The 26,360-nt window shown below is 43.4% G+C and overlaps 1 protein-coding gene across 9 annotated transcripts in view; it reads left to right on the forward strand.

The window, feature by feature from the left end:
- Nucleotides 1-26,360, forward strand: part of LOC137428300 (leucine-rich repeat-containing protein 7) — a 252,817-nt gene that overhangs the window by 59,160 nt on the left and 167,297 nt on the right. For 3 of the 9 annotated variants that reach the window (XM_068118227.2, XM_068118265.2, XM_068118273.2), the window contains exon 1: nt 3,536-3,688. The exons of 5 other annotated variants lie outside the window; for them this stretch is intronic. In XM_068118227.2, the coding sequence (XP_067974328.2) occupies nt 3,642-3,688 (47 nt within the window). In that variant the 5' untranslated portion in view covers nt 3,536-3,641. Of the gene's footprint in view, nt 1-3,535; nt 3,689-17,743; nt 17,824-26,360 lie in introns of those variants that run through there. One more of the 9 variants, XM_068118259.2, reaches the window with a different exon arrangement.

Consider the following 26,360-nt stretch of genomic DNA (forward strand, 5'->3'; position numbering starts at 1 on the left):
CCCTATTGAAAATTGGGTCGCTACGTAAAAATTCAAGATGGCCACCGCCATGTATGTCTTAACCTTGAGCTGAATATCATGAAAAATAAGCGACGTACCAACTTCTAATCTGGTGTGTGGGTGTATCTAGGCACAAGGAAGAACGGTATTGAAAATTGGGTCGCCACGTCAAAATCCAAGATGGCCGCCACCATATATATGTCTGAACCTTGTGAGCAAAATATCTTGAAAAATAAGCGAAGTACCAACTTCTAATCTGGTGCGTGGTTGTATCTAGGCATTAGGAAGAACTGTATTGATAATTGGGTTGCCACGTCAAAATCCAAGATGGCCACCGCCATGTATATCTGAACCTTGTGAACAAAATATCTTGAAAAATAAGCGAAGTACCAACTTCTAATCTGGTGCGTGGTTGTATCTAGGCATAAGGAAGAACTGTATTGATAATTGGGTCGCCACGTCAAAATCAAAGATGGCCGCCTCCATGTATGTCTGAACCTTGTGAGCGAAATATCATATCATAGCTTGTTTTCTGCGTCTTCCACTTTGTCAACTCACATCACTTCCCCGACGGGGGACCTAGGCGTAACGCTTGTTATAATGAAGGTTGGCACGATTGTTCAATTTGCTATCACCCTTGCCATTGAGTCCTTTTGTCAGGAATGGATTCCCTATCATCGGATTTGATTAAAAATTGAGCCTTTATGATGCAGTGGCAGAAAGGGGATGCTGCATGTATGTTGGAGTACTTTACATGCCTTTAATCAAATTATCACGTAAAGCCGTCTGTTTTTAAGATTGTCAAAGAAATTGATTGTCTAGATTGATTTATGGGTGTTGGTGCAGGGGTGTGGCTCACCTTTGAGCTGTGTGGCCTGGGTTCCAATATTGGCCCAGCTATAAATTCACTCTGGTGGTTCGGTGCAGGTCAAGGCATCGATGTGCATGATAGCCGTCAGAAGTATGTTAATTTAGAAGACCATTTTGCTCGCACTAGCCGTGCTGTGAAAGATCCCATGATGTCCATCATGCAGAGGGGGCAAGTTATTGCCGGCACCCTGAACAAATTCCAAATTACTGTTGCTTTCAATTGAACATCAGTCCTGGCCTGCTCGTTCATGAAAGAATTTCATCAAAAACGTTCTCGGTCCAATCCCACAAGAAGGTGGGTGGGGGTTTAAAATCTGGCCAGTTAAAGTAGTATAGCTGGCTTTTGGACTTAGTACAAACTAACAAACATGAAAGGGTAAATGGCCTAAACTCGTTACTTACGGTCTCTGTGTCACAATTGCGTGCACTTGCATTGTTTGAGCATTTTTAATGATTTTTTTTGCATTTGTATTTTTGCAATTTTTCAATTGCATTGTTTGAGTCCTGTAATGTGTCGCTTTGCTTTTGAAAGTACAATAGCATAAAATGCCAGCCTCACCGCCATATACCAGGTGAGGCTTCTACCTTTCTGTACAATATAACACTCAACAAGAATGACACTCGGTAGAGCGCATACCTCTGCCAGGCTGAACACTATGTTCTGAACATTATGTTTTGTATCCTTCTGATAGGCCAGATCTGGATTTGGATCTAAAGCAAAAATCGAATCGGATAGCTCTTGTCACTGATCCAACTCAACCAACTAGTTTTGTCATTTACTCGTCCACAACCTTTTGAAATATGTTAGATATTGTTTTTGCTCCTATCACTTAATGGTGAATTTTTTTTAAATCTGATTCGGATCTGAATTTGGATCTTCATCAAAATCAAATGGATTCATCCTTGTGTCACACACTGAACATGTCCACCAAGTTTCGTCCAAATCTGTCCATAACCTTTTGAAATATCATGCTATATATAGTTTTTGGCCCCATCAATAGTGAAGAATCACTTGAAAAATTATAGGGTCCGGTTCTGGATATTCACCAAAATCCTGTCCTTGTCTGTTGTCGCATACCCAACCTCTCCACCAAATTCCGTCCATATCCGTCCACAACTTTTTGAGGTATCATATTCACAGACAGACAACCAGACAGGTGGTGAAAACATTTTTGCAGCACAGAAAAGCCTCGTAATGGTTTTATCAAACTGAAATGATTGCAGAAGCCGAGGAAGGTGGAGGCGCTGTTGTCATTTAGAAACCATCGATTTTGTGTTCTGACCATGAAAGATTATCCTCAATGATTATACTTACAGGAGTGAACAGTCTCAATATCAACATTAATTGATCGTGGCTGGTGAGAACTGAGGTTTACATTTCCTGTAGTCAAGAATCAGAACGTTAAGTCTTTTGCGTGTTCATCTTGAGCACATTTTCACCGCAACATGAAACAAAATTCTGAATCGTGTTTCTATATTTAATATCCAGCTTCGCAACAAAATGATGTATTTCCCTGCTTTTTTGCTTCTTTTTTTTTCATCTTTTTTCTTTAAATCATGGGGGTGGTGAAATAAAATATTCACTATCTTTAAGAAAACAGACAAATCACAGTGCCATTTGCATATTTCAAGATGCTAACATTGTTTGAGTTTTAGTTCCCGCTTTTTGATTTTGAAGGGTTAAGTCTGCATCTGATCGTAATAATGCACTTGCTTTGCTTTGTTTTACAATATTTTGATTCAGCCCCCACCCCCTCACGGTTGTTTCGTCGTGGTTGTTTTCTTTTGTATTGCGATATTGGGTTTGTATAGAAAGGGGTGCACACAAATGGTTGCGTCTTGGTAATAGGCCTACCCAAAGTTAAAGCTCATTCGTGCTACATTAGTAAATTATCAGTGTCATCCCCATCATCGGTTTAGTAACTCATTCTGTCGATATAAATGTTTATTTGTATTTTGCTCTATCGGCGCTCTGTCGTTACTTGTTTGGAAATCCTTCTTTCAACCCCTACTGAGGTGCATAATGGTTCGTTCCTTTTCCTTTGCCCTGCCTTCGGCCTGTACCACGTTCGCCGTTACTAAGGGGTGTAAAGCGATTTATTTTCTGTGCGATTGCGTTTTTGAGAGCAAGAGTAACGAGAGGGAGTCGGGGATGGGAGAAGGATTGCAGTATGGCGTCGGGCAGTTGGCAGTTAACGGAGCAACACTGTTAACCCAAAGTACAGTGCTTGGCGGTCGGGAGTTCAAGCGGAGGGTGGAAAATGTAGACGAGGATCTGCCGGTGCTTCTCTGCGAAGTTTAAAACCGCCTGGAGGGTGTTGGTCAGGCCCAAGCCAAGCGATTCGTCTTTCCTCCTCCCCTCCTCAGCACTCACCTTCACCCCGACTCTTCATCCCCCCTTCCTCCTTTAGCCCGAATACTTCCTATTTCACCTCGAATACCTCACTTCCCCCTTTCGTCTTGTAACCATCGATTCTCACATTTTTCCCCTCCTGCCAGTTACTCTTCTATCCCGGTTGTAAACCCTTGTGTGCTCTTCCCCCCCTATTTTCCCCGCAGTCACACTCTGCTCACCTGAGGCTGATGTAATCCTCCCCCAACCCCTCAATCCCATTTTTCACCCTCAGTCGCACTCCGATAACCTCATGTAATCCCTCTCCCTCCTCCCACCCTCCTTGCCCCCCTACCCTACAATTTGCATTTCGCTTGATCCCCTCTTGTATGAATCTCTCTTCCATTACCAAACCGCCTTTTCTTTACCGAGGAGTATCATGGGCACCAGATCTGTGTGGCTCGGACTCCGTGCTGCTCGTGCTGTGTAAGTAAGCTTTCGGGATTAAACGTACACCGCACTGTATTGCCTTTCTTACTGAACTCTTTGTCTACTCCCCCCCTTCCTGCTCGCATTCTTTATTCTTTTGGAACTCGGTATCCAGGTATCCTTTGCTTAGAGCATTTTCTCGATTTTCCCCACTAATGTATATTGTCCATCCATGATTGTATTGCTTCCTTCGAGTCCAAACATGCCCCATGTTTCTTGTATCACCATGGGGGCACTTATTGCAGCACCTTCACATTGGAATTGGCAATGTATTGAATATTGATTCCATGGTACTGTGATTGCTCATCGTTTTTTTCCGATGAGCGTATTATATGAGAATGTGCTTCCTTCATTGTGATGCTCAACATGGTACGACTGCTTCTGATAAGTAATGCAGTCTTGTCACCCCCATCCCCCTGTTCCCCTATCTCCCCCCTCGCCCCCAAACCCACCTCTCAAACTTTTCCACAGCCACTTTCCACACTTTTTTAATTTGAATGGTCATTTGTATTATTTTGCGATTGTGTTCATGGTGAGAATGCTCACGTCTGTCAGGTTTGTCCTTGAACCTCAAGATATTCCATCCCTACGAAGGGGCTTTCTCTGGAACCCATTAGCTTGGTACAAGTTTTGTCCATTGGGGAATCGCTGCACGATCAAATCTCCAAAGATTTCATTATCCTTCATTTTTTATTTTATCCTAAAAAAAAAAAAAATCATTTTCTGCAGTCGTTTGTTTTGCAGTGCAATTTTCTAGGCCAATGATGGAATACTTTAAAAGTCTACTAATCCCCCAGCGTTTGTACTTGCGTACTTTCAGGCGGCCCTCATCTCGCTATGTGATCACTGGGCTGTAGTTTTGCACATTCCTGCCTGTTGTTGTGATTTGTTGATGAACAGTTGAAGGACTGGACAGGCCCTTACTTTTTTACCAAACTTGCCTGCCTGATAGTTGTACAGAGTGGCCACGAAGGGGACGACGTTGTTGGAGCATTTATTTTGACATGCATATTTGTCTGCGGGATCATTTTCATAGTCCAAATTAATTTCAAGAGGTCTCCAATGTTTTTTTGGGACTGGATATGTTTGTCTCGAAACAGCAGAAGCCATCTTCACCTTGGTACTTCCGGTTATGCAGTTCAAACGTTTGCAGTTGGACTTATTTGGAAATCCTGAAACTGGCTTCTCCACAGCAGTCAACCATTGAAAACGTGTTCTGGTTCGGCCACAACGTGTGAATCGAGAAGCTCCCAGAGGATTTAAATGTTCAACGTGTTGTGGGTAGGCCACAGCATCTGTCAAGCAATCCCCACGGCATTAACATTTCCCAAGCACGTTGTGGGTCGGCCACAACATCTGTGTCGACAATTTCTTGTTTCAAAAGTTTTCTTCGAGTGTTACAGATGGTTTGGTGTTGGTGCTGGGTTTAAATTCAGTTCTTCGTGTTTGCATCTTGTATCCGGGACTTTCTCGTTGTTTCCCACTTGCTAATGCAACCACACAGTGCTTGATGATTTCTACTGTGTGCTGCAAGGGCTTTGATCACTTATCACTGGTCACCTCAGAGAAAGATTAGTACATAACATCAACTAATCATTTCATTATTACCATGACCATTATGTTGCTGGAGAGATGCATTGGTGACAATGCACAAAACTTTAACAGAAAACTTGTATTTTTCATTTCAGGAATTTTTCCCTTGCTTCAATTCACCACTCACCCTCTCCTAATTTGATCATATCCTTTCCATCATCAAGAAAGCTACAATCTGAGAGACTTGTGTTTTGATGAATTAAAAAATGTTTTATGCTTCTGCAGCCAAAGGCGTTGGTGGCATCGATTTTTGTTGTCTGTCTGGTTGTCCGTCCAGCTGTGCGGCCGTCCATATGTGCGTAGTAGATTTCCATTACCACTGTAACTTGTGAACCATAGAAATAATTTTGAGCAAAGTTGGTACAATTATGTACTATGATCCAAAGATGAACTGATTTGACTTTGCGGTCAAAAGGTTAAATGGATATATGGCCTTTTGACCTTTAATTGAAAACTTTGTTACCACAATAACTTGTGGACCACAGAAGGGACTTCAACCAAATGTGGCACAAGTATAGGCTGAAATACAAAGATTAACTGATTCAATATTGGGTACAACAGGTCAAAGGTTGTGTGCCCTTTAAAATTTCTTTTTCAGATCATAACTCAAGTGAGAAGCATCTGATATTTTGTTTCTTTTCTCTTGCACTCTATCTCTCATGTGACCTTTAATTGAGCTCAAACGTAACAGTGGGTTTACATTGAACATTGCTGGAGGCCTATCCATTGATGTATTTGCATCAAATTATATTTACACGTTCTTCTAATGACCATTGAGGAAAAGTAGACGGATGTTGGACAACACTGGAGTTTAGCGAAATACAGCCGGTGACCTTGGGGAAAGTGACTTGGCTTCTCAGTGCACTCTGGGTGCCCGTGTTGCCGTCTTGTGCTGTCACGTTTCTCTCCGCAGTTAGTGGGGATCTTAAAAAAAATGCCCCTCCCCCCAAAAAACAACCCCTGTGAGATACAAACATCTGTGTCCTATTGCCCAGTATGCTGAGCTTCAAGTAAGGAAGCAGCACAATTTCTGTGGGAGATTATTTGGAAGTATTTTGTATGCATTGAACCGCCAAACTCCCAGAAACAGAGTGGGTCCTCTAGCCAAGTTTCCAGTGAACCTGGTAACAAACCCGTAATTGAGCAGAGTGCGTGGTGTAATGGTTAGAGCGTCTGCTCCGAGTCTGGGAGGTCAGCGGTTCAAACCCTGGCAGTCAGGGGCACCAACGACTTTAAATATGGTACGTGCTGCTTCCTTGCTTTGAAGCACAGCATATTATAAAAGGTTTAGAGCATGGACAATCCCCATAGGTTGGCATCCATGGGGATGAGGAACTTCCTTCTTGGAAAATGATTCATTAGTGTCGTGAGAAAAGCGGAGTCATTGGTGCAGCGTCACTGTTACCCAGAGTGTACTGGAAAGTAACGGCATTTACCTCAAGCTCGGTGGCTTTGTTTTTGTCGTCATAATTGTGTGTGTGTGTGTGTGTGTGTGTGTGTGTGTGTGTGTGTGTGTGTGTGTGTGTGTGTGTGTGTGTGTGTGTGTGTGTGTGTGCACGCACGCGCTCGTGCACCCGTGTGCCACTACGAGCCTTAGGTTGTGTTATAAAAATCAATTAATGAGAAGGAGCTCAATTGATTTATCTAACTATTGTCTGTGTTGTTCACACTTTTGACTGACTGACCCTGCTTTTTTCATTCTTGACTTTGTGAAAGTTTTCTCGGCCAATCTTGTACCTGGGTGAATATTAAAGTGACTTCTAAATTTGCTCAGTGGCACATTTCATTATCTAGCCTGTAGTTTTTCCTTACTTATTTATTTCTGTCATGCAGCAGTAAACGACAAATGTTGTGAATTATTCCTACAATGGCTGCAGATGGTAATTGCCTCGAGTTTTATTGCGGTTCAAAGCGCGCAGTCTCTGATGCACACATCCGTGCCCTCTTGCTCCCAGCTGTTAATGATTGAACAGGAAGTTTTATGATTTGTCACAGTCAAGTTATGGAAGCTTTGCAGTTGCATACCTTGCTGCCGCCGCATGTCATACTTGATTCCCATACTGTCATCCTTATCGTGAATGGCTTTGGTATCTGGTGAGAGGCCATCTACATATTGCATGAGCGACAGATGCAGCTTTTGACCTGTCCCTCCCCTCCGATTATGTTCCGATCACCTGCTCCTTTTTCTCAAGATCATTTTGAATGTCTCTCAACCTGCGTCATGCCCTTCCCACATCTCTCCAAACGTGCACAGGTATACGGCTCAAATGGGCACCAGATACTGCAACAGTCGAAAGCCTCACTGGTTCTGAACCTGGACATTGTCTTTGTAAGGCGTCTGTTGGGAATCTATTTCTGTGGGAGATAATTTGCCCACGAGTTACTATGGGGATTGGATGAAAATGTGTAAATTCTGAGTGGCGTTTCTAACTGCCATGACTGCCTTTCTTCTGTGCGAGTAAGGAAAAGGGAAATTTTTATCACTTTTATTGGAATGCTTTCATGTCGTCCACCACTTAGACTTGAACCAGCAATTGTCCTGCAAATTGAATCGATGTGATTGTGCATGTTTGATTTTGTAGAATATATTTGGTATTACCAGCAGGCAGCCACTCTTATTAACAGAGGTTAATTAATTATTTTTCAAAGTGTATGATTTTAATGTCTGTCATGTGAATACACCCAGACTTAAAAAATAGCGATATATGTTTTAAGAGCAAGGGCACTACCACCTATACCAATCTGAGGCTCAGGTCTGTTGTGTTAATCATGAGATGAGCAGGGGAGGGGATGGGGAGGAAGAGGTGTGGTGGGAAAGGGAAGTTAAAGGGAGTAGGGATGCTGGGAGTGAAGGGTAGCGAACCTCTGCATTATTTCTTTCTTTTCAGATTTTTATGCATCACGTTCCAACTCCCTTCCCTCCCATCCGACCTTTAGTTGCATTTCACTAGAAAAGATTTCAAGGCCGCAACCCAAGATGATGGATCGCAGAGAGGATCCAGGCAGTTTGAAAAGAAATGTACTATATTCATGTTATTATATACACTAGGCCCGCGACATGGTGACTACGTTCTTGAAAACACATGACGTAAAATGGATCAATGTATCTCATAAGAATTAATGTAAATGGGATGGGGGGTAGAGGGATGGGAATTAGGTTCCTTCACCCACATCAGATGCATCACATTAAAGTAAATTCACTCACTTTTCATTGTTTATACTAGCGTGACTCGGCGCCTGTATAGATAAGCTAGAAATTGCTCTGTGTCCTTCTGCTCCTTCCATTTTCTGTATATTACTTTGATTGCTTTTCTTCCTTTAGTCTTGTGTAAATAATAATAAATCCTGTTATTTCCTACCTTCGTCTTCTTCTTCATGCTCGTCCGATCGTCTTTGTGATTTCCCCATTGAGTACCTGTGGTGCGATTTGGCCAACGCTCAGAATCGGGTTTAGTCTTTGTTAATGGCTCGAACGTCGTGTTGCTAAAACCGCTCGGCAACGAGAACATCTAAAACCGGGGTTCGAGTGGTACTTGTCTCCCTGTTCTGCGGAGGGACGGATAAAGGTATTCGGGATAAACCCTGGACCCATAACCCTGATCCGTTCCATCCCGCGGGAGAGCGTTACAAGTACCAGGAGCGGAGACGGTCAGCTTAACAAGACAAGGGGCTATAACTACCTCTTGCTAAGGGGGAGAGCCATACTCCGTATCCGTAACAATATATTGGGAGGTTGAAGGGGCAGTCTGGTTTCAGAAGGGCTGAGGCAGGGTGCAGTTCCCCTCAGGTTCATTCTAGCAAGTGATCTGAGATTTGTTTTTGTCATGTTTCCCATCCTTTATTTTTTTTTCTCTCGAATGACGTGAGGTTAGCCGAATGTTTTGCTCTCCAACTGTTTATTATAGAAATTTGATTACTCCCAATGAGGCATGTTGAGCTGACTGATTAGGAAAACCTTAAAGTAAAAACAACGTGAGAGCTCAGACTCTTGAATTTATAGGTTTCACCATCAGCGATGACTTCTCCTGGACTAACCACAAAGCAAAGCTGCCTTTCAAAGCAATCCACACACTGGGCATCCTTGGGCAATCCAAGTCTTTCTTTTCAATTTAATCAGAGCTACTTGTAATTTATAAGGCCTTTGTTCATATCTCAATGAAGGACTTCTCTCCCCAATGGGCTGGTACCCCAGCATCATATCTGCCTTTCCTGGATTCGGTGTAATCTAAAGTTCTCACCATTATTGGCGTCTCCCACGCCGAGGCCGAAGGACATGGTCTGTTGCTTTTCAGATCGCAGCAGGTCGGTGCTGGTCTGTTTTCTATCGCCTCTTCTCTGATATTGCTCCCTGCGCTCTGTTCTCCAACCATCCATTAACTCCAGGTTCCACCTGTTCTGTACTCTAGTAATTTGCTCCTTGAGGTTGCCAATTTATCTGATGCACATGTTCAGCCATGCTCTTTCATGAGCCTCGCCCTTGACGGAAGGGGCGGGGGGGGGGGGGAATGAAGACGACGATCGTTTGCATCCTGGAGACGATTGGTGTTCTCACATGGGTGCTTTGATTTCTCTGAGCTACCCTACATACAATGTATATGGTGCTGTATGGAGTGTATTGGTGTGGCTCTTTATGGTGATGGTGTCAATCTGTAGAGTCTTGTGTTGAAGTTTTATGGTGGCCAAGGATGTCTTGATGGTAGGATGGAGGTTGTGATTTTGGACAGGGGATGGATGGCGGAGGGGTGGAGCATGTCTTTCATCCCTATTAGATGAGGATATAATTTTTTTTGTCTGTTCTACACACAGTCGGCTAAAATGATCGTTCGTCAACCTTGAGGACAATTGCTTTATGCATTCACTTAAGGAATGATCACAAGTTTGCACATTGCAAAGGTTTATCATTCATGATTCATCAACCTTGGAAAAGTTGCGAGTTAAGCTGGAAAAATTCCTTTTTCTTTGAGGAATGTTTTGTGCAGTTGTGTGTGTGTGTGTGTGTGTGTGTGTGTGTGTGTGTGTGTGTGTGTGTGTGTGTGTGTGTGTGTGTGTGTGTGTGTGTGTGTGTGTGTGTGTGTGTATGTGTGTTCTTCCATCCCCCTCACCTTTGCCCAGTGGGGAGGGGTGTTGGAGAACCGGAACCGTACCTTTTAATATTGAGTCAGCTTGTATGGCTTTCTTGAATTTACAAATGATTTGTCGTGCCATTCTGACCCTCACATTTGTGGTAAGAATAATAATTCTCCAAGCCATGTCATTCAAGAATGAAACTGAAGATGAAAAATGAAATTTCCCAGCGTTTGTTTTTGAGATTGATGCATACAAATATTTGCTCATCTTGGAAATGACTCACTCTCCCCTCGACATCCTTTCACCCCTCTCCAATGCAGTGTCTAAAATCTAAATAGATCATATAAGTTTTCCACTGGCACATGCAAAGAAGACCCTGAGTTAGAATGAATCGGAGGGGGTGCTCCACCCCCAACCCCCCTTATCATGTTCACTGCCATTCTGGTCCCCCCCTCCCCCCCCCCCCCCCCCCCCCCCCCCCACCCCCTGTTGATGTGTTAATACATAGAATCCTGCTTGTCGACTTGAAACCTTTTGTCCGTGACGTGTATCTGAAGGCCTGGGGTGGGGGGTGGGGGGGCAATCTGGAGTCACTCCTTTCACCTCCCCCTCCACCATTAATTCGTGATTACTGCTCCATCCTTGCTCACAAGTGCTTCTTCTGAACTTAGCTCGCACCCGGCCACTCTTTCTTATTCCAAGCTAGTGATGTGCAAAGCATTTGCAATCAACATCATTGTACTTTTGTATTCATTGCAAGGGCATTTTTTAGGCAATGGAGACACTGTGTAGAGAATCATATCCTGGCATCCAAGTATTGTGAGGCATGTGCTCACCTGGGAACATGAACTGCACCTGGTTGACAATAAAAACAAATCTTCATTAAACGACGTTTTGATCGATCAATGTTATGCCGAGCACTGCACAAGATTTTGATCAATGGCTGTTGGGGAATGTGACCTCTAACCTGTCCTATAATTTTAATTTTTAAAAAGAGTATTGTTGTTCAAACATCTTTGAGATCATTGAGTGTACTGCTATCAATCTTCATCTCTTTTTGTTGTTGGGGGGAATGTGGGTGGTGGGGAGCAGTGGGGGGGGGGGGGGGGGGGGTGGGGGAGGGAATACTTGTTGCCTGCACGTTAAAATGCTGCATATGAGATCACATGAGTCACCTGCCACCTTGTATTTTTTGAAAATGACCAAGGATCTTCCGACAGTGAAGTAACCGTGAAGATCATATTGAACTTGTGAATTTGAGAGGTGCTTCCATGTTGTTGGTTAAAATGGGAGTTTCACTCTGCAACGTGGCTGCATTTTCCCCGTACGAAATTGTGCCTCGTAAGCGTCGCACCGTTGCTGCACGTGCTTGTGGTTAGCATTCAAAAACTGATCTTGGAGTAAACGTTGCATGGTGCTGTCAAATGTCCCAGCAGCTGGTGTGCGACACTTCCGCCGTGATCAATCGCATGTGACTATGACCGCAATATTAAACCCCGGTTCGACATGGCCATGAGCGAGCTCGTGGCATGCAACCCCACCCGCGAGTTGGTGTTTGAGCGAGAGAAAGGTGAAGTCCTGTGTTTGATTTGCTTGTTTGTTTTTCATCTCGTGGCATTCCGAAGCATGGATCGTGCATCTGGCCACGGTCACACCCATGGATCATGGATGCTGTTGATCCATTTATTTTGTGATGTTGCCACAATAATTCTTCAGCAGATGGGATTACTAAAGTCTTTGAGCAAAGCACATCCGTTGCCACATAAACGGTACCTAGTGGTGTGAATTCTGTGGAGTAGGCAAGGCAGCGGTTGCGTCGTAGCACAGTACCTGAAACGACGTTTTGAAATGTTTTATTTAATTGCCCGGTTCAATGGGGAGGGAAGGGTTAGCTGAAGTTTTTTTTTTTTGTACCTTTGGGAGCAATCGACTACTCTGCTACTGCCACTCGACCAGCGTGTTAAAAATCTGGACAATAAACTTCCAGAGGTGGACAAATGGTGGACTTGTTTGGCTGTTCGTGATGCAGTGGGAAGCAAGGATGTACGTCTTGGAATTTCTGCCTGGTTTTATTTTCATTCACATTCGCGTCATACCACTGCCAAACGCAATGGACTGGCGTGTAAAGTGAGAAGATTATGATGTATATTCCTTCCTGGTGGTTATCTGCAATTGTTTGCCTGTTCATGGATATGAGGATACACTCAGCAAATGTCCACCTTTTCCGTGGTTCGAAAAAGGAAGTTGATTTGTCCTATCCCTTAATGAAGTAATGGAGATTTTTATAATGTGTTTGCAGATGTTTGATTCAGGACTTTGAGTGGAGCATTTCCATTTCGTAATGGATGTCCCAGGTTTTTCTGTTCTAGGCAAATGCCATATTTTGATAGGGAGGGTGGTGTGAGACTTCTGAAGATTTTCACGAGAGCGTTATTATTGGCGGAGGTTATGTTTTCACCTGTCTGTCTGTTTCTTTTTTGGGAACAGGATATCTCAAAAAGTTGTGGAAGGATTCGCACAAACTTTGGTGGAGGGTTTGGGTGTGTGACAAGGACGAAATGATTAGATTTTGTTGAAGATCCGAATCCTGATCCGAGAAGTTTTTTTGAAGTGATTCTTCACCATTGAGAGATGGGGATAGAAATTATATATAGCACGACGTCTCAAGAAGTTATGGGTGGATTCGGACGGTGGACAAGGTTGGGTGTGTATGACGAGAAAGAGTTTATTTAATTTTTGTTCCGGTCCTCATCCAGATCTGACCTATCAGTTGGAGACAAAACGTAAAGTGTTCCACTTGGCGTAGGTGTGCTCTCCTCCGAGTGCCTTTCTAGTTCACACTGTGATGGTACCTGAAATGCAAAACAGTGAGACCTGAAGTGCTTTATGTTGAAAGCATGATGTATGAAACTACAAATGCAATTTGTCTGACCTCAGCAACTCAGAGTCTCTGTGCAGTCGATGTCTCCAGCAGTCCATTGTAAATGAGGATGCGGTATTGGACTTCGCTCATTTGTAATGTCTGTACGTGCGAAGGGCAGACCATTTTATTCGACTAATTCATCAGATAATTGTTTAGTGTGTCTGCTTGTCCAGCAATCAAACAAAATTGAAAATCTTTCCAAACAGGAAACGTGCTGATTTTAAGGACGTCATAAAGGACACAAAGAACAGGCATAAATAACGAATGTAATGTGTTGAATAAGGTGGTGTAAGACGCTGCAGCAACGGCGGGAAAGTACTGAATTTTTTTCGACAACATAAAAAACCTTATTTTATGCCTCTGCCATTGTTAGACTATCAGTCTTGTTTTAATCAAGACGGTTTGGGGAAATGTGTTTTATGAACACACTCGTTCTTGATGTGCAGTCATTTGCTGCGTGTTCACATTTAAATAATAACGTCTATTGGCGGCAAATCTCCAGAATGAGAGGCTGAAAAAAGAGTGACGATGAGTTTTACTCAGGGTACAGTAGTAATAGTTATGCAGATGAAGAACTGAAGTAAAAGCAGTAATATAACTCTATTGCCGAGTACTCCCGGTATTATTGCAAGGAGACGGTCTAAAAAACCGTACCTGTTTGACACCACATTTCAAATTTGGCATCCAAAGCTACACTGCTAATGGACGTTCTCCATTGTACAAAGTCCTTCTTTGCAATACCTGAACTCCTATCCACCTACAAGGCCTTCATTCGCAGCTTCATGGCATACTTCTCTCCCCTCTTGGCTGCCTCCCCTGCCTCACATTTTGCTCAGCTTGATGCCATGGAAACCAAGGCCTTCAAGATTATTGCACTCTCCCACGATGAAGCCGAGTCTATGGATGGGCATATCATTTTGCTATTGCAGACAGGTCGGTGGTCTGACTTCTACCACCTCCATTCCAGTCTTCCACCCTCTACTATTTGTGTGTTTTGCCCCACCCAACCCAAGTTTTCTGCATGGTGCAAGTGGTCCACCATTGACCCCCTGATCCCGCCCCCCTCACCCCCACCCCGCTGGTGAAACACCCAAAATTCAGTCACTGCTCACCTCCACTCATTTACTGATCTCTTTTTCCCCACATGTGGAACCAGCTTCCACATTCTCTTCAATCCCATGTTACGTGTTACCTCCCCAAACTCCGGTCACGGTGCCCCTCAGAGTCTCGAGCGGGAACACAGCAGAAAGATTTGTTATTTTGAGTGTTCTAGTAAACCATGGTAAAACCACACTAATGTAATTGTAGAACAAAACAAGTAATTGTATTAAGAACTCTCACATGCACAATAATAACATTATTAAAGAAAGTACAATGAAAATATCACTTGCATCAAATGAACATTACCTATACATCATTATATACATCAAATATACATCAAAATACCATATACTATACATCAAACAAACAGTACCATCGTTCCCCAATGCTCTCAAAGCAATAAACTCACGATACGCCAAATGTGAGTGGAATGTAACGTTCCCCAAAGTCCGTGCACAAATCCCCACGCGGGGTGAAGGTTGAAGTCGTGCAGACCGACGAGAATAGGCAGGTATCGGCACGGTGGCAGACGAGGAGTTATGAGGTGAGAGGTCGATATGGGAACCAACGGCAATCAACACGATGTCGATATTGGAATCCCAACGACCAAAAACGATGCACGAAGCGGATGGCCTCTTCAAGGACAAAATGGCAGATTGGCCTGTAATGGAGACTCTTTCCTTCCTGCCAACAATAACTCGCGCTTGGTAATAAAACCTGAGATGCAGGTTTAATTACAATCGCAATATAGGACGATGTCACGGGCAATCCCTTTCATGGGAAGCCTCAACTCATTCGCGACCAATATCAAAAAAGTCCACTCACAGCCTCGATGCGACTTACGGATGTCTCCTTTTTTAGCCGCGTCGCAGACGCTGCTCATAGAGTGCACTCTGCTGTTGTTGTTGTTACCACGTCTTCTTCTTCTTCTTCTTGTTGTTGTTCTTGCAGAGAAGACAAAACCTCAAAGCTCCACCCATTCTGGGAACCATAGCTCCACCCATTCTGGGAGAGCCTTCATATAAACAAATATCCACCATTTTATTAACTCGCATAGCTTTGAGGCCTGTTTTGTAGGCCCGTGGTGTCTTCCTCTCACACAGTTTTCTTTCAAATCAAATTCGATATATCATTTCATTTTTCACAGTCGCCAACATAGTTTTAGACTCGGTTGAAAAAAAACAGGAAGAAAATGCGATGAAAGTTGCCCTTTATAGAACGAAATGAATTCTCAAAGGCCTGTAACTTCAAGTCCATTGACATATATTTTTTTTAAATCGCGGCATGCTCAGGCATACACCGCCCGAAATAAGAGACGGGAAAATGCCGAGATATATATATTTTGTTTAAATCGCGGCATGCTCAGTCATACACCGCCCGGAATAACAGACGGGAAAATGCCGAGATATATTAAAAATTCGTCCCTTTGATGACAATCGTCACGATGAAATATTTAATTTATACGTCGTCACAATAATGTGGAGAGAGGAGCATAGCTTCGTTCACGTGTCGCCACATACAGGAAATTGCCGAGATATTTTTTTTTTTACATCGCGGCATGGTCAGTTATACACCGCCTGAAATAACAGACGGGAAAATGCCGAGATATATTAAAAATTCGTCCATTTGATGACAATCGTCACGATGAAATATTTAATTTATACGTCGTCACAATAATGTGGAGAGAGGAGCATAGCTTCGTTCACGTGTCGCCACACACGGGAAATTGCCGAGATATATATTTTTTTCAATCGCGGCATGGTCAGTCATACACCGCCTGAAATAACAGACGGGAAAATGCCGAGATATATTAAAAATTCGTCGCCACACACGGGAAATTGCCGAGATATATTTTCACTTTGCACAAAAATAACATCAAGTAATCGAATCAATAGGAATGTCCTGTGCTTATAACATCGACGTTATAGGCACAGCTGCATCTAGGCATTGTGTAACATCGACGCGGCTTTTGTTTTAATTAAAACTTTTTGTACTTGTTTAATCAAGGCCTTCGCAATAACTGTCACAGTAATTTTCCTAAGAGGCACCGCTTCTGGGAACCTAGTGGAAGCGCACATGATGGTCTGCATGTACTGATCTCCAGCCTTAGTTTCAGGTAAAGTGTCTACACAGTCAATAATGATCCGGCTGAATGGTTCTTCAAAAGCTGGAATCGGTTTTAAAGGTGCTCAAGGGGATTTCTGATTATGTTTGCCCATCAGCTGACAAGAATGACGAGATTTACGGAATTCCGCCACATCATGTCGCAATCCTGGCCAGAAAAAATGTGCCAGAATTCTTTCACACATCTTGTTCACTCCAAGGTGCCTGGCCAAAGGTGACTCATGTGCCAAACTCAATATCTCCTTCCAGTACGGTTGTGGCACCACAATTTGGTAATGGACTTTCCACTCATCATTCGCTGGTACCTCCGGTGGTCTCCATTTTCTCATAAGTATTTCCCCTTTCATGAAGTAACCAACAGGTACCTTCACAGCCTCTTCCTCTGTGATGGCCTTACCAATCAGACTCCGGAGTTCAGAATCTCTGTGTTTCTCTTCAACAAGTCTCTTTCGGACAAGCACTGTTTGTTCAGCCTCGTTCCCACATGTCTCCGACGGACACTCCATTTTATCCTTTGGTCCAGATGAAACCTTATAATTAGGTTCCTTGGTGTCATTCCCTTTCCTACCATGTCTCGCAGACCTTTCCTCCAATAACTCTATGGAACCCAAATCCACATCACCTTCCTTCTCATTCTCTTCAGAGCACTTCCTACCCGTAGCACGAGTCACTGCACATGATGGAAAGATACCCGAAATCTCCTGTTCTAACTGTGCTGTTATTTTCCATACTGGGCTTTTCAACCAACATTGGATTACCTGAAACCCGACCACCGGTCAAATCGTTCCCGATAACAAAATAAATTCAATCCACAGGAAGAGTGGCTTGTAAACCTACGGTGACTGGTCCTGACACCAACTCAGACTTTAAATGGATCACATGAAGAGGATCTTTAACGAAGCCATCAACCCCCTGTAAGAGGGCACTAACCCCAGTTGCAGTTTTTTCAGACAATGGCAAAATGCCCTCGAGCATCAAAGATTGATGTGCTCCCGTGTCCCTCAATACCCTAACAGGTCTCTGGTTAGTTAAGTCCCCATCCAGTGACACAAACCCCTTGGAAATGAAAGGTTTGTTGTAACCCTCTTGGACCAGGTTTGTTATTTGATGCAGTTAGTTTGGCATGGGGACCTTCACAATTCACTGCCCTCCAAGGACGATTTCTCGCACTGGCCAACTCATTCGGAGTTGAACTAGCCTGACACCGATCCTGATTTCTCCTTTTCAGGGCGTAACATTGGGACATCAAATGCCCAGGTTTCTTGCAAAAAGCGCAAGTAGGCCCGGAGGAAAATCCCGTGGTCTGCCTCGGGGCCCCTGGAAGGTAGGTCTGCCTTGGACGTCTGCATTTATGTCCTCGGAGTCTTTTGATCACTAAAATTGGAAGTACCAGGTTTTGCTCGATACTCCTCTCTGGGCCGCCTCCATGAGAATTTGCTCTCAAAACCTGATTTAATGTAACTCCCTTGGCCACCTCTAGGTGGGAAATTAGGTTTGTGAAACCCCATCCTGTGTGTCAAGGCATAGTCACCTGCCACTGTTGCTGCCTCATATAACTCAGGTACTTTTTTGTTCATCCAAACGGACTTTAATGTGGACACACTGTTTAAATTCTTCCACCAAAATCGATTGTCGTAAACGGTTAACGTCTTCCCCAATCTCTTTCGAGTCACATCACCGATCAAACATAGTTTCCTTCTCTCTGGCAAACTCCACATGGGTCTCATTCTCCCACTTTCTGGCATTCCTAAATTTTTGTCGGGAAGCTTCGGGGACCAATTGATAGGCTTTGAGAATGGCTTTCTTAACTTAACTGTCTCATAATCTCCGCATTGGTCAGTCGGTAAAGCCGAATAGATATCTTGAGCTTTACCCACCAGAACACTTTGTACTAACATAGTCCGTGACTCCACAGGCCATTTTAACTTCTGAGCCACCTTTTCAAAGTGTAAAAAGAACTTGCCGACCTCCGTTTTATTAAAGGGTGGAAGCAGTCTTGCATGCCTACCAATGTCCCAAGAGTTCTGACTTGTTGTCGAACAATTTTGCCTCTAGTATTTTACATATACAGTGAACCCTCGTTTATCGCGGGGGTTACGTTCCAGAACCCCCCGCGATAAACGAAAATCCGCGAAGTAGCGACCATATTTTTTTTTTTTTAATATATATATTTTAAAGCATTATGAACTCCCCACACTCTTATTAACCTTTCCCATACTCTTATAAACACTTCCTATACTCTTAAACACTTTTTACACTCTTAAACATACGTAATTTTAACAACATATAAAATTCTAATGGGTACTCACCATTGAAGATACTGTAGCTACCCATGGGTTCCCCAAGCAAGACCAGCATCAGAATCTCCTTGCTCCAGCCGGTGACGTCACCGGCGGGGATTCCCGGCGCGAGAGTGGCTGGTCACGTGACCGCTAAAGCGTGCCGCGCTTTGCGGGTATAATCAGCTACACCTGTTGATCACGTGACCACCGATTCACTGAAGCACGCCACGCTTGAGAGGCGTGGCTTTCGGTTTCTGGTTGTGCTTTATAATGCAGCCCGATAAATGGGCTTTTCAGTGTTCCCGAGTTGGTTTTGAGAATAAATATCTTCTCGGACGAGTTTGTGTCTTGCCCGTCATTTCGTCCGTATCAAGCAAGAGCCCCGGCTCTTCAATACTACAACTTGCGTGATGAAGATGATGATGAATTAGCTGTGCAGTACTGATGACGATGAAGGTGATGACGATGATGAATGTACTGGCGTTTTCCATACGCACGACTCTTTGTCTACCCTTCTACTGTACACTATGTACAGTATTTTATTTCTTGTAATATGTTTTAAATACTGTATTTTTCTTATTTCTTTACGTTTTTTAATTTTTTAGGCTAGAAAATGCTTATTTTACCACAAAAATATTTAAAATAATAGTATATAAAAATACATTTATACCGCAAAATCCCGCGATATAGCGAAAAATCCGCGATATAATTTTACATATACTAGCGAGAAAAAACCGCGATGTACCGAATCCGCGAAAAGTGAACCGCGATATAGCGAGGGATGACTGTATATATATATGTATAAATAAATAAATACATATATATATATATATATATATATATATATATATATATATATATATCTATATATATATATATATATATATATATATAATTATATATAAATAAAATACGAGAGACAAAATTGTCTATATATATATATATATATATATATATACATATATATATATATATATATATATATATATATATACATACAGACTTGGCATTTAATATGGAATATATTTTTTGTGGGGGTGAACTTACTTTTCAAGATGTCTTAGAACCAAAAGTTCATTGGAATTATGTTGAAATTATTCTAGATTTTGTTAATGTGACCTTTAAAAGAAACAAAAACCACATTTGACATTTCGAAGCAAATGAATTGATCCTTGAAAGTGATGTAAACTGATATCGAACTCAATTCACAGACAGTACTGTGTTAAACTTCTGTACGTTTTCCAGAAGTATCTCTGTATTTTGCACATTAGCCAAAAAAAATTTCAACAAAAACAAAAGCTAAATTATGACTGGGATTACGGACAGTAAAATTACAGTTCAGTACTTCGTGTAACCCCCACGAGCATTCAGGAGAGCACGTACACGTTGAGGCATGCTGTTCACGAGATTTGCCAAGGTTTGGACAGGAATTGCTTGCAATGCAGTTACAATAGCCTGCTGCAATTCACGCACAGAGGCAGGCTGCTGGTCCAAGTTGTCAATTTGACGCGTTAATTCTGCCCACAAGTTCTCTATCGGATTCATATCCGGGGACATGGCAGGCCACTCCATATGCTCTTCACCACGGTCAGCAAGAAAGTGTTGGATCATGCGAGCACGATGAGGCCGTGCATTGTCATCTTGGAAGACAAAGTTTCCTCGAAAGGCTGCACGAGCAAATGGAAGCAATGTTTCTTCCAGAACGACCCTGTACTTGAACAGGAACGGCCGGGAACCTGTCCCCCATTTTTCTAATGAAACAATGCCCCTATTCTCGGATATATCATTCGGGGCATTTTCCAGGAACGTACAGTCACGTGAAAAAGTAAGTACACCCCATGTAAAGATTTGACTTTTTCGACATATTTCAACATACAGCTATTTGATCTTCATTTCAACAATATTGATAGATAAATGTGATATAATATAACAAATATCATGAAACATTTACATTTTGTAGTCCGTTGTATAATTTAGAGAAACATAAATGCAAATTTCGCATGTGGAAAAAGTAAGTACACCCCATGAAATGTTTTTAAAATCTTTTTAACATATGAGGACATATCAATATTTGATCTTCATTTAAACAGTATCTATAGATAACGGTGATCTAATTGAACAAAAAACAATGAAAAATTGACTTTGCAATAATTTAGTCAACAAAAAATTAAGAGATGCCATTTCCTTCTGTGGAAAAAGTAAGTACACCCTTGGCTCTAATAGGTGGTATTGCCCCCTTTGGCAGAAACAACCTCAAGTCGGCGTTTCTTATAACTATCTACCAGTCTCTGACATCGACTGGGAGAAATTTTTGCCCACTCCTCCATGCAGAATTCTTTCAGCTGTGCGATGTTTGAGGGGTTTCTTGCATGCACAGCTCGTTTCAAATCCCCCACAACATTTCGATGGGATTTAGATCCGGGCTTTGACTTGGCCATTCCAGAACCCACCATTTCTTTCTTTTCAGCCATTCCTTGGTGGATTTAATGGTATGTTTAGGGTCATTGTCATGTTGCAAGGTCCACATTCGGTTGAGCTTCAACTTCCCGACAGATGGCCTCACATTATCCTCAAGAACCCTCTGGTACAATTAAGAATTCATAGTGGATTCTATGATGGTGAGCTGCCCAGGCCCTGATGCAGCAAAGCTGCCCCAAACCATAATATTTCCACCACCATGCTTTACAGTTGGTATCAGGTTCTTGTGGTCAAATGCTGTCTTTGGGTTTCGCCAAACATGTCTTCTGGTACTGTGGCCAAATAGCTCTACCTTTGACTCATCTGTCCAGAGCACATTGTTCCAGAAGTGCTGGTCACTGCCGAGGTGTCCATTGGCAAACTTTAGTCTTGCCCTGATGTTCTTTCTGGACAGCAAAGGTTTCCTCCTGGCACACCTCCCATGTAGATCAAATTTGTGCAGCCTCTTTCTAATGGTAGACTCGTGCACTTTGACATCAACAGTGGCAAGAGCTACCTGTAGGTCCCGTGATGACATTCTGGGGTTCTTAGAGACTTCTTTCAGCATCTTGCGGTCTGCTCTCGGGCTGAACTTGCTGGGGTGGCCTGGCCTGAACAAGTTGGCAGTTGTTTGGAATCTTCTTCACTTGTAGATGATCTTCCGGACAGTCGAATTATTGATTTCAAATTGTTTGGAGATCTTTTTAAATCCCTTCCCAGACTCGTAGGCATCTATAACCTTATTTCTGAAGGCCTCAGAGAGCTCTTTTGATCTAGGCACGGTGATGCCGCACACTTCAACAAAAAGAGCAAACCAAACTTTGCTCTTTTGCATTAACTGGAAATTAGGTTTAAATATTATGAGGTTTAAATAAGACAGGTTCCTCCAAGATCCTCTCCAACGATGTTCTAATCATTTGCACCTGAGCTAGTGCACCTGATTCTAATTTTAGGTATTTGAAGTAGTGATAAATGTAGGGGTGTACTTACTTTTTCCACATGCGAAATTTGCATTTATGTTTATTTAAATTATACAATGGACTACAAAATGTAAATGTTTCATGATATTTGTTATATCACCTTTATCTATCAATATTGTTGAAATGAAGATCAAATCGCTGTATGTTGAAATATGTTGAAAAAGTCAAAACTTTACATGGGGTGTACTTACTTTTTCGCGTGACTATCTCCCCCATGAATGTCATCGTCCGACTGTATTTGATTTCATATGCAAAGGCGTATTCATTTACTGTAAGCAACTGCATCTTTCAGAATGACACCTTCCGTAACAATATCATTGAAATATTATAATCTTCAGACATTGAAAAAAGGAATTTATGATGTTTCTGGAATTGCTGGAGGGCCTGTAGACCTGAGTCAATTGTGAATATATTAATTATTAGATTTCAAGGTACCAACAGTTCGACCACGTGTCACCCAAAGGAGATTCAGTAGCGAGAACAAAGTACAAACATTGTGCACGAAAATCGAGAAACAATGCATTAACACAATGCACAAACACAGTCCCAGATGTACAAACCTGAACGATATTTTATGATTAATGAATAATCTTATTATAATAGAGCAAACGTGTATGGTTATGTATGCGACAAAAACGTCTTCTTCTTCTTCAAATAAAATTATTAACACCCTCTTAATTAACCCTCTTAATTACATTTAGACTACTGAGACCCTTCAGACCTTTGACGACCCTTCAAAGCCCCAAAGATCCAAAATAACACCAAGACCCCTGAAGACACAAAATACCCTTAAAGACCCTGAAGACACAAAATACCCTTAAAGACCCCGAAGAGCTCAAAGACTCCGAAGACCCGGAAGACCCAAAACACCCCGAAGACCCAAAATACCCCGAAGGCCCCAAAGACACAAAATACCCCGAAGACCCAAAATACCCAAAAGACTCCAAAGACCCAAAAATACCCCAAAGACCCAAAATACCCAAAAGACACAAAAGACCCCGAAGACACAAAAAGCCCCAAATACCCCAAAGACCAAAAATACCCCAAATACCCCCAAGACCCAAAATACCCCGAAGACCCAAAATACCCCGAAGACCCAAAATACCCCGAAGACCCAAAATACCCCGAAGACCCAAAATACCCCGAAGACCCAAAATACTCCGAAGACCCAAAATACCCCGAAGACCCAAAATACCCCAAAGACCCAAAATACCCCGAAGACCCAAAATACCCCGAAGACCCAAAATACCCCGAAGACCCAAAATAACACCAAGACCCCTGAAGACACAAAATACCCTTAAAGACCCTGAAGCCACAAAATACCCTTAAAGACCCCGAAGAGCTCAAAGACTCCGAAGACCCGGAAGACCCAAAACACCCCGAAGACCCAAAATACCCCAAAGACACAAAAAGCCCCAAATACCCCAAAGACCAAAAATACCCCAAAGACCAAAAATACCCCAAATACCCCCAATACCCAAAATACCCCGAAGACCCAAAATACCCCGAAGACCCAAAATACCCCGAAGACCCAAAATACTCCGAAGACCCAAAATACCCCGAAGACCCAAAATATCCCGAAGACCCAAAATACCCCAAAGACCCAAAATACCCCGAAGACCCAAAATACCCCGAAGACCCAAAATACCCCAAAATACCCCGAAGACCCAAAATACCCCAAAGACCCAAAATACCCAAAAGACACAAAAGACCCCGAAGACACAAAAAGCCCCAAATACCCAAAATACCCCAAAGACCAAAAATACCCCAAATACCCCGAAGACCCAAAATACCCCGAATACCCAAAATACCCTGAATACCCAAAATACCCCGAAGACCCAAAATACCCCGAAGACCCAAAATACCCCGAAGACCCAAAATACCCCGAAGACCCAAAATACCCCGAAGACCCAAAATACCCCGAAGACCCAAAATACCCCGAAAACCCAAAATACCCCGAAGACCCAAAATACCCCGAAGATCAGGAGCCTCGATCTTGTATACAAAAAAAAAAAAAAACCCAAAATACCCCGAAGACCCAAAATACCCAAAAGACACAAAAAGCCCAAAATACCCCAAAGACCAAAAATACCCCAAATACCCCGAAGACCCAAAATACCCCGAATACCCAAAATACCCCGAATACAAAATACCCTAAAAATTTATCGGGTCGGGACGCCCCGAGGGTAGAGAAGGGTGCAATGTTGCGAATATGGAATTTGGCCTCCATATCCGCTTGTAAATATTCCCCTATTTTCTCCGATACTCCCCAACTCTCCCTTACCCCATTCCCTAGTCCCATTGTCTGTAAACAACACCCATTAGAGCCGATCTTCCCCTTCATCCCCCCATTAAATGTCGTGCCCAGGTCCTCCGCACCACACGTAGACCATTATAGGACATCTTGCTAGTTATTCTTAATCTATGTCAGTTAAGGACTTGTTTCCATTAATTATGACTCTTCGTTGCACCAGAATGTGATTATATGGCACCTGTTAGGAAGTTTAGGACCTCCCCATACCTCTCCGCATCTCTTCCCCATGAAGAAGCGCCAACTACAACAACAACAACAAAAGAGGGGGGCGGCGCGGTGACGGCATGGGGAGTGGGCGTCCTCCTTCCGGCTCGGTTAGCCGCCATTGACCACGCGCTCCACGGGGTTACCACGAAGGGGCTCCCTGTCGGCCCCTCGTCAAGGGCGGAGCCGGTAACCCCCGCACCCAATGAGAAGCCATGGGCCGAGGCCATCTGGGGCGGCGCTAACGAGCCGAGGGCGTGTCACTCCCCGCCGGATATACGCGGCCCCGCGCCGGACGTGACGAGAGATGCGCCCCGAGCTTGGAAGGACAAGACGCCACCCTCCCGAGCGCTGAGCGACCTCCCCGGCATCTCCACCAAAGTCGCGACCCACGAGCGCTGAGCGACCTCCCCGCATCTGCTGGACACCACCGTACGTGATTCTGTCCCTGAGCCAGGTGCACCTGAGCCATCGACTGCCGCTTTCCTGGCCATCAAACCCCGTGTGAGTGAGCCTTGTCCCGCGTTTACCTGTCGTCTGTCCGGGGATAATATAAGTGTGTTTAAGTGCCCACCTTCCTATGTTTCCCTCTTGTCCCTGTAATCTAAACCTTCCGCAATTGTAATAACAACCTTTGAGAACCGTATCCCTGGTGTCGTGTCGTATTAATTCCAGCCGTGTGTCTTCTTTTTCCTTCATTGGTCTAGCATAGCGCGATTAGTCAACCCCGGGTGCAATCGGGGTAACTTGTGCAGACGTGGTCGTACCATAAAACCGCTCGGGAAATAACATCCAAGCCACGTCTGTAACAATATATATATATATATATATATGTATATATATATATATATGCATGCCCGGTGTGTACCCTGGTTTAGAATAGGTACACCGTACCCCTGCGTGTCGGAAGAGGCGAATAAAAGGGTTGGCGTCAGGAAGGGCATCCGGCCATAAAAACATTGCCTCAAAAAGAGAACCATGACAATTACAACGACATATGGGCAGGGTACAGCCCGAAGTACCCCGTGGAGGACCCCACTCCCTCTCGTCAAAACTCAAGGTGAGGAACCCAATCGAAGCAAGGGTGGAAATCACTCCATTTACGACGACGAAATGTCTGATGCCCGACGTGGAGATCAGTTTCTGAGGTTTGGGACATGGAATGTAGGGACAATGACAGGGAGATTAGGAGAAGTGGTGGAAGTATTGCGCAGAAGAAGAGTGGCCATATGTTGTGTGCACGAGACGACATGGAAGGGAAGTGGTGTGAGAATGGTGAAGGGTAGGCAGGGACAGAAATACAAGTTTGTGTGGCAAGGGTGCCCAGAAGGCGTGAATGGTGTTGGTGTCCTGTTTTCTGAGGAGTTTGTAGACAGTGTGGTGAGTGTGACTAGAGTGAGTGAAAGGTTGATGATGGTGAAAATGATGATTGGAAAGCTCTTGGTGAACGTCATCTCGGGATATGCTCCGCAGGTTGGTCAGAGCGATGAAGAGAAGGACAAGTTCTGGTGTGTGATAGAGAAGCTGATGGAAAACGTGAAATATGATGAAGTTGTTGTGGTAGGAGGAGACCTAAATGGACATGTGGGAAGGAGTATGGACGGTTTTGAGGGAGTTCATGGGG

The sequence above is a fragment of the Myxine glutinosa genome, chromosome 1, assembly GCF_964187855.1.
Source record: "Myxine glutinosa chromosome 1, kmMyxGlut1.1, whole genome shotgun sequence".
In the NCBI taxonomy this organism is placed as follows: Eukaryota; Metazoa; Chordata; class Myxini; order Myxiniformes; family Myxinidae; genus Myxine; species Myxine glutinosa.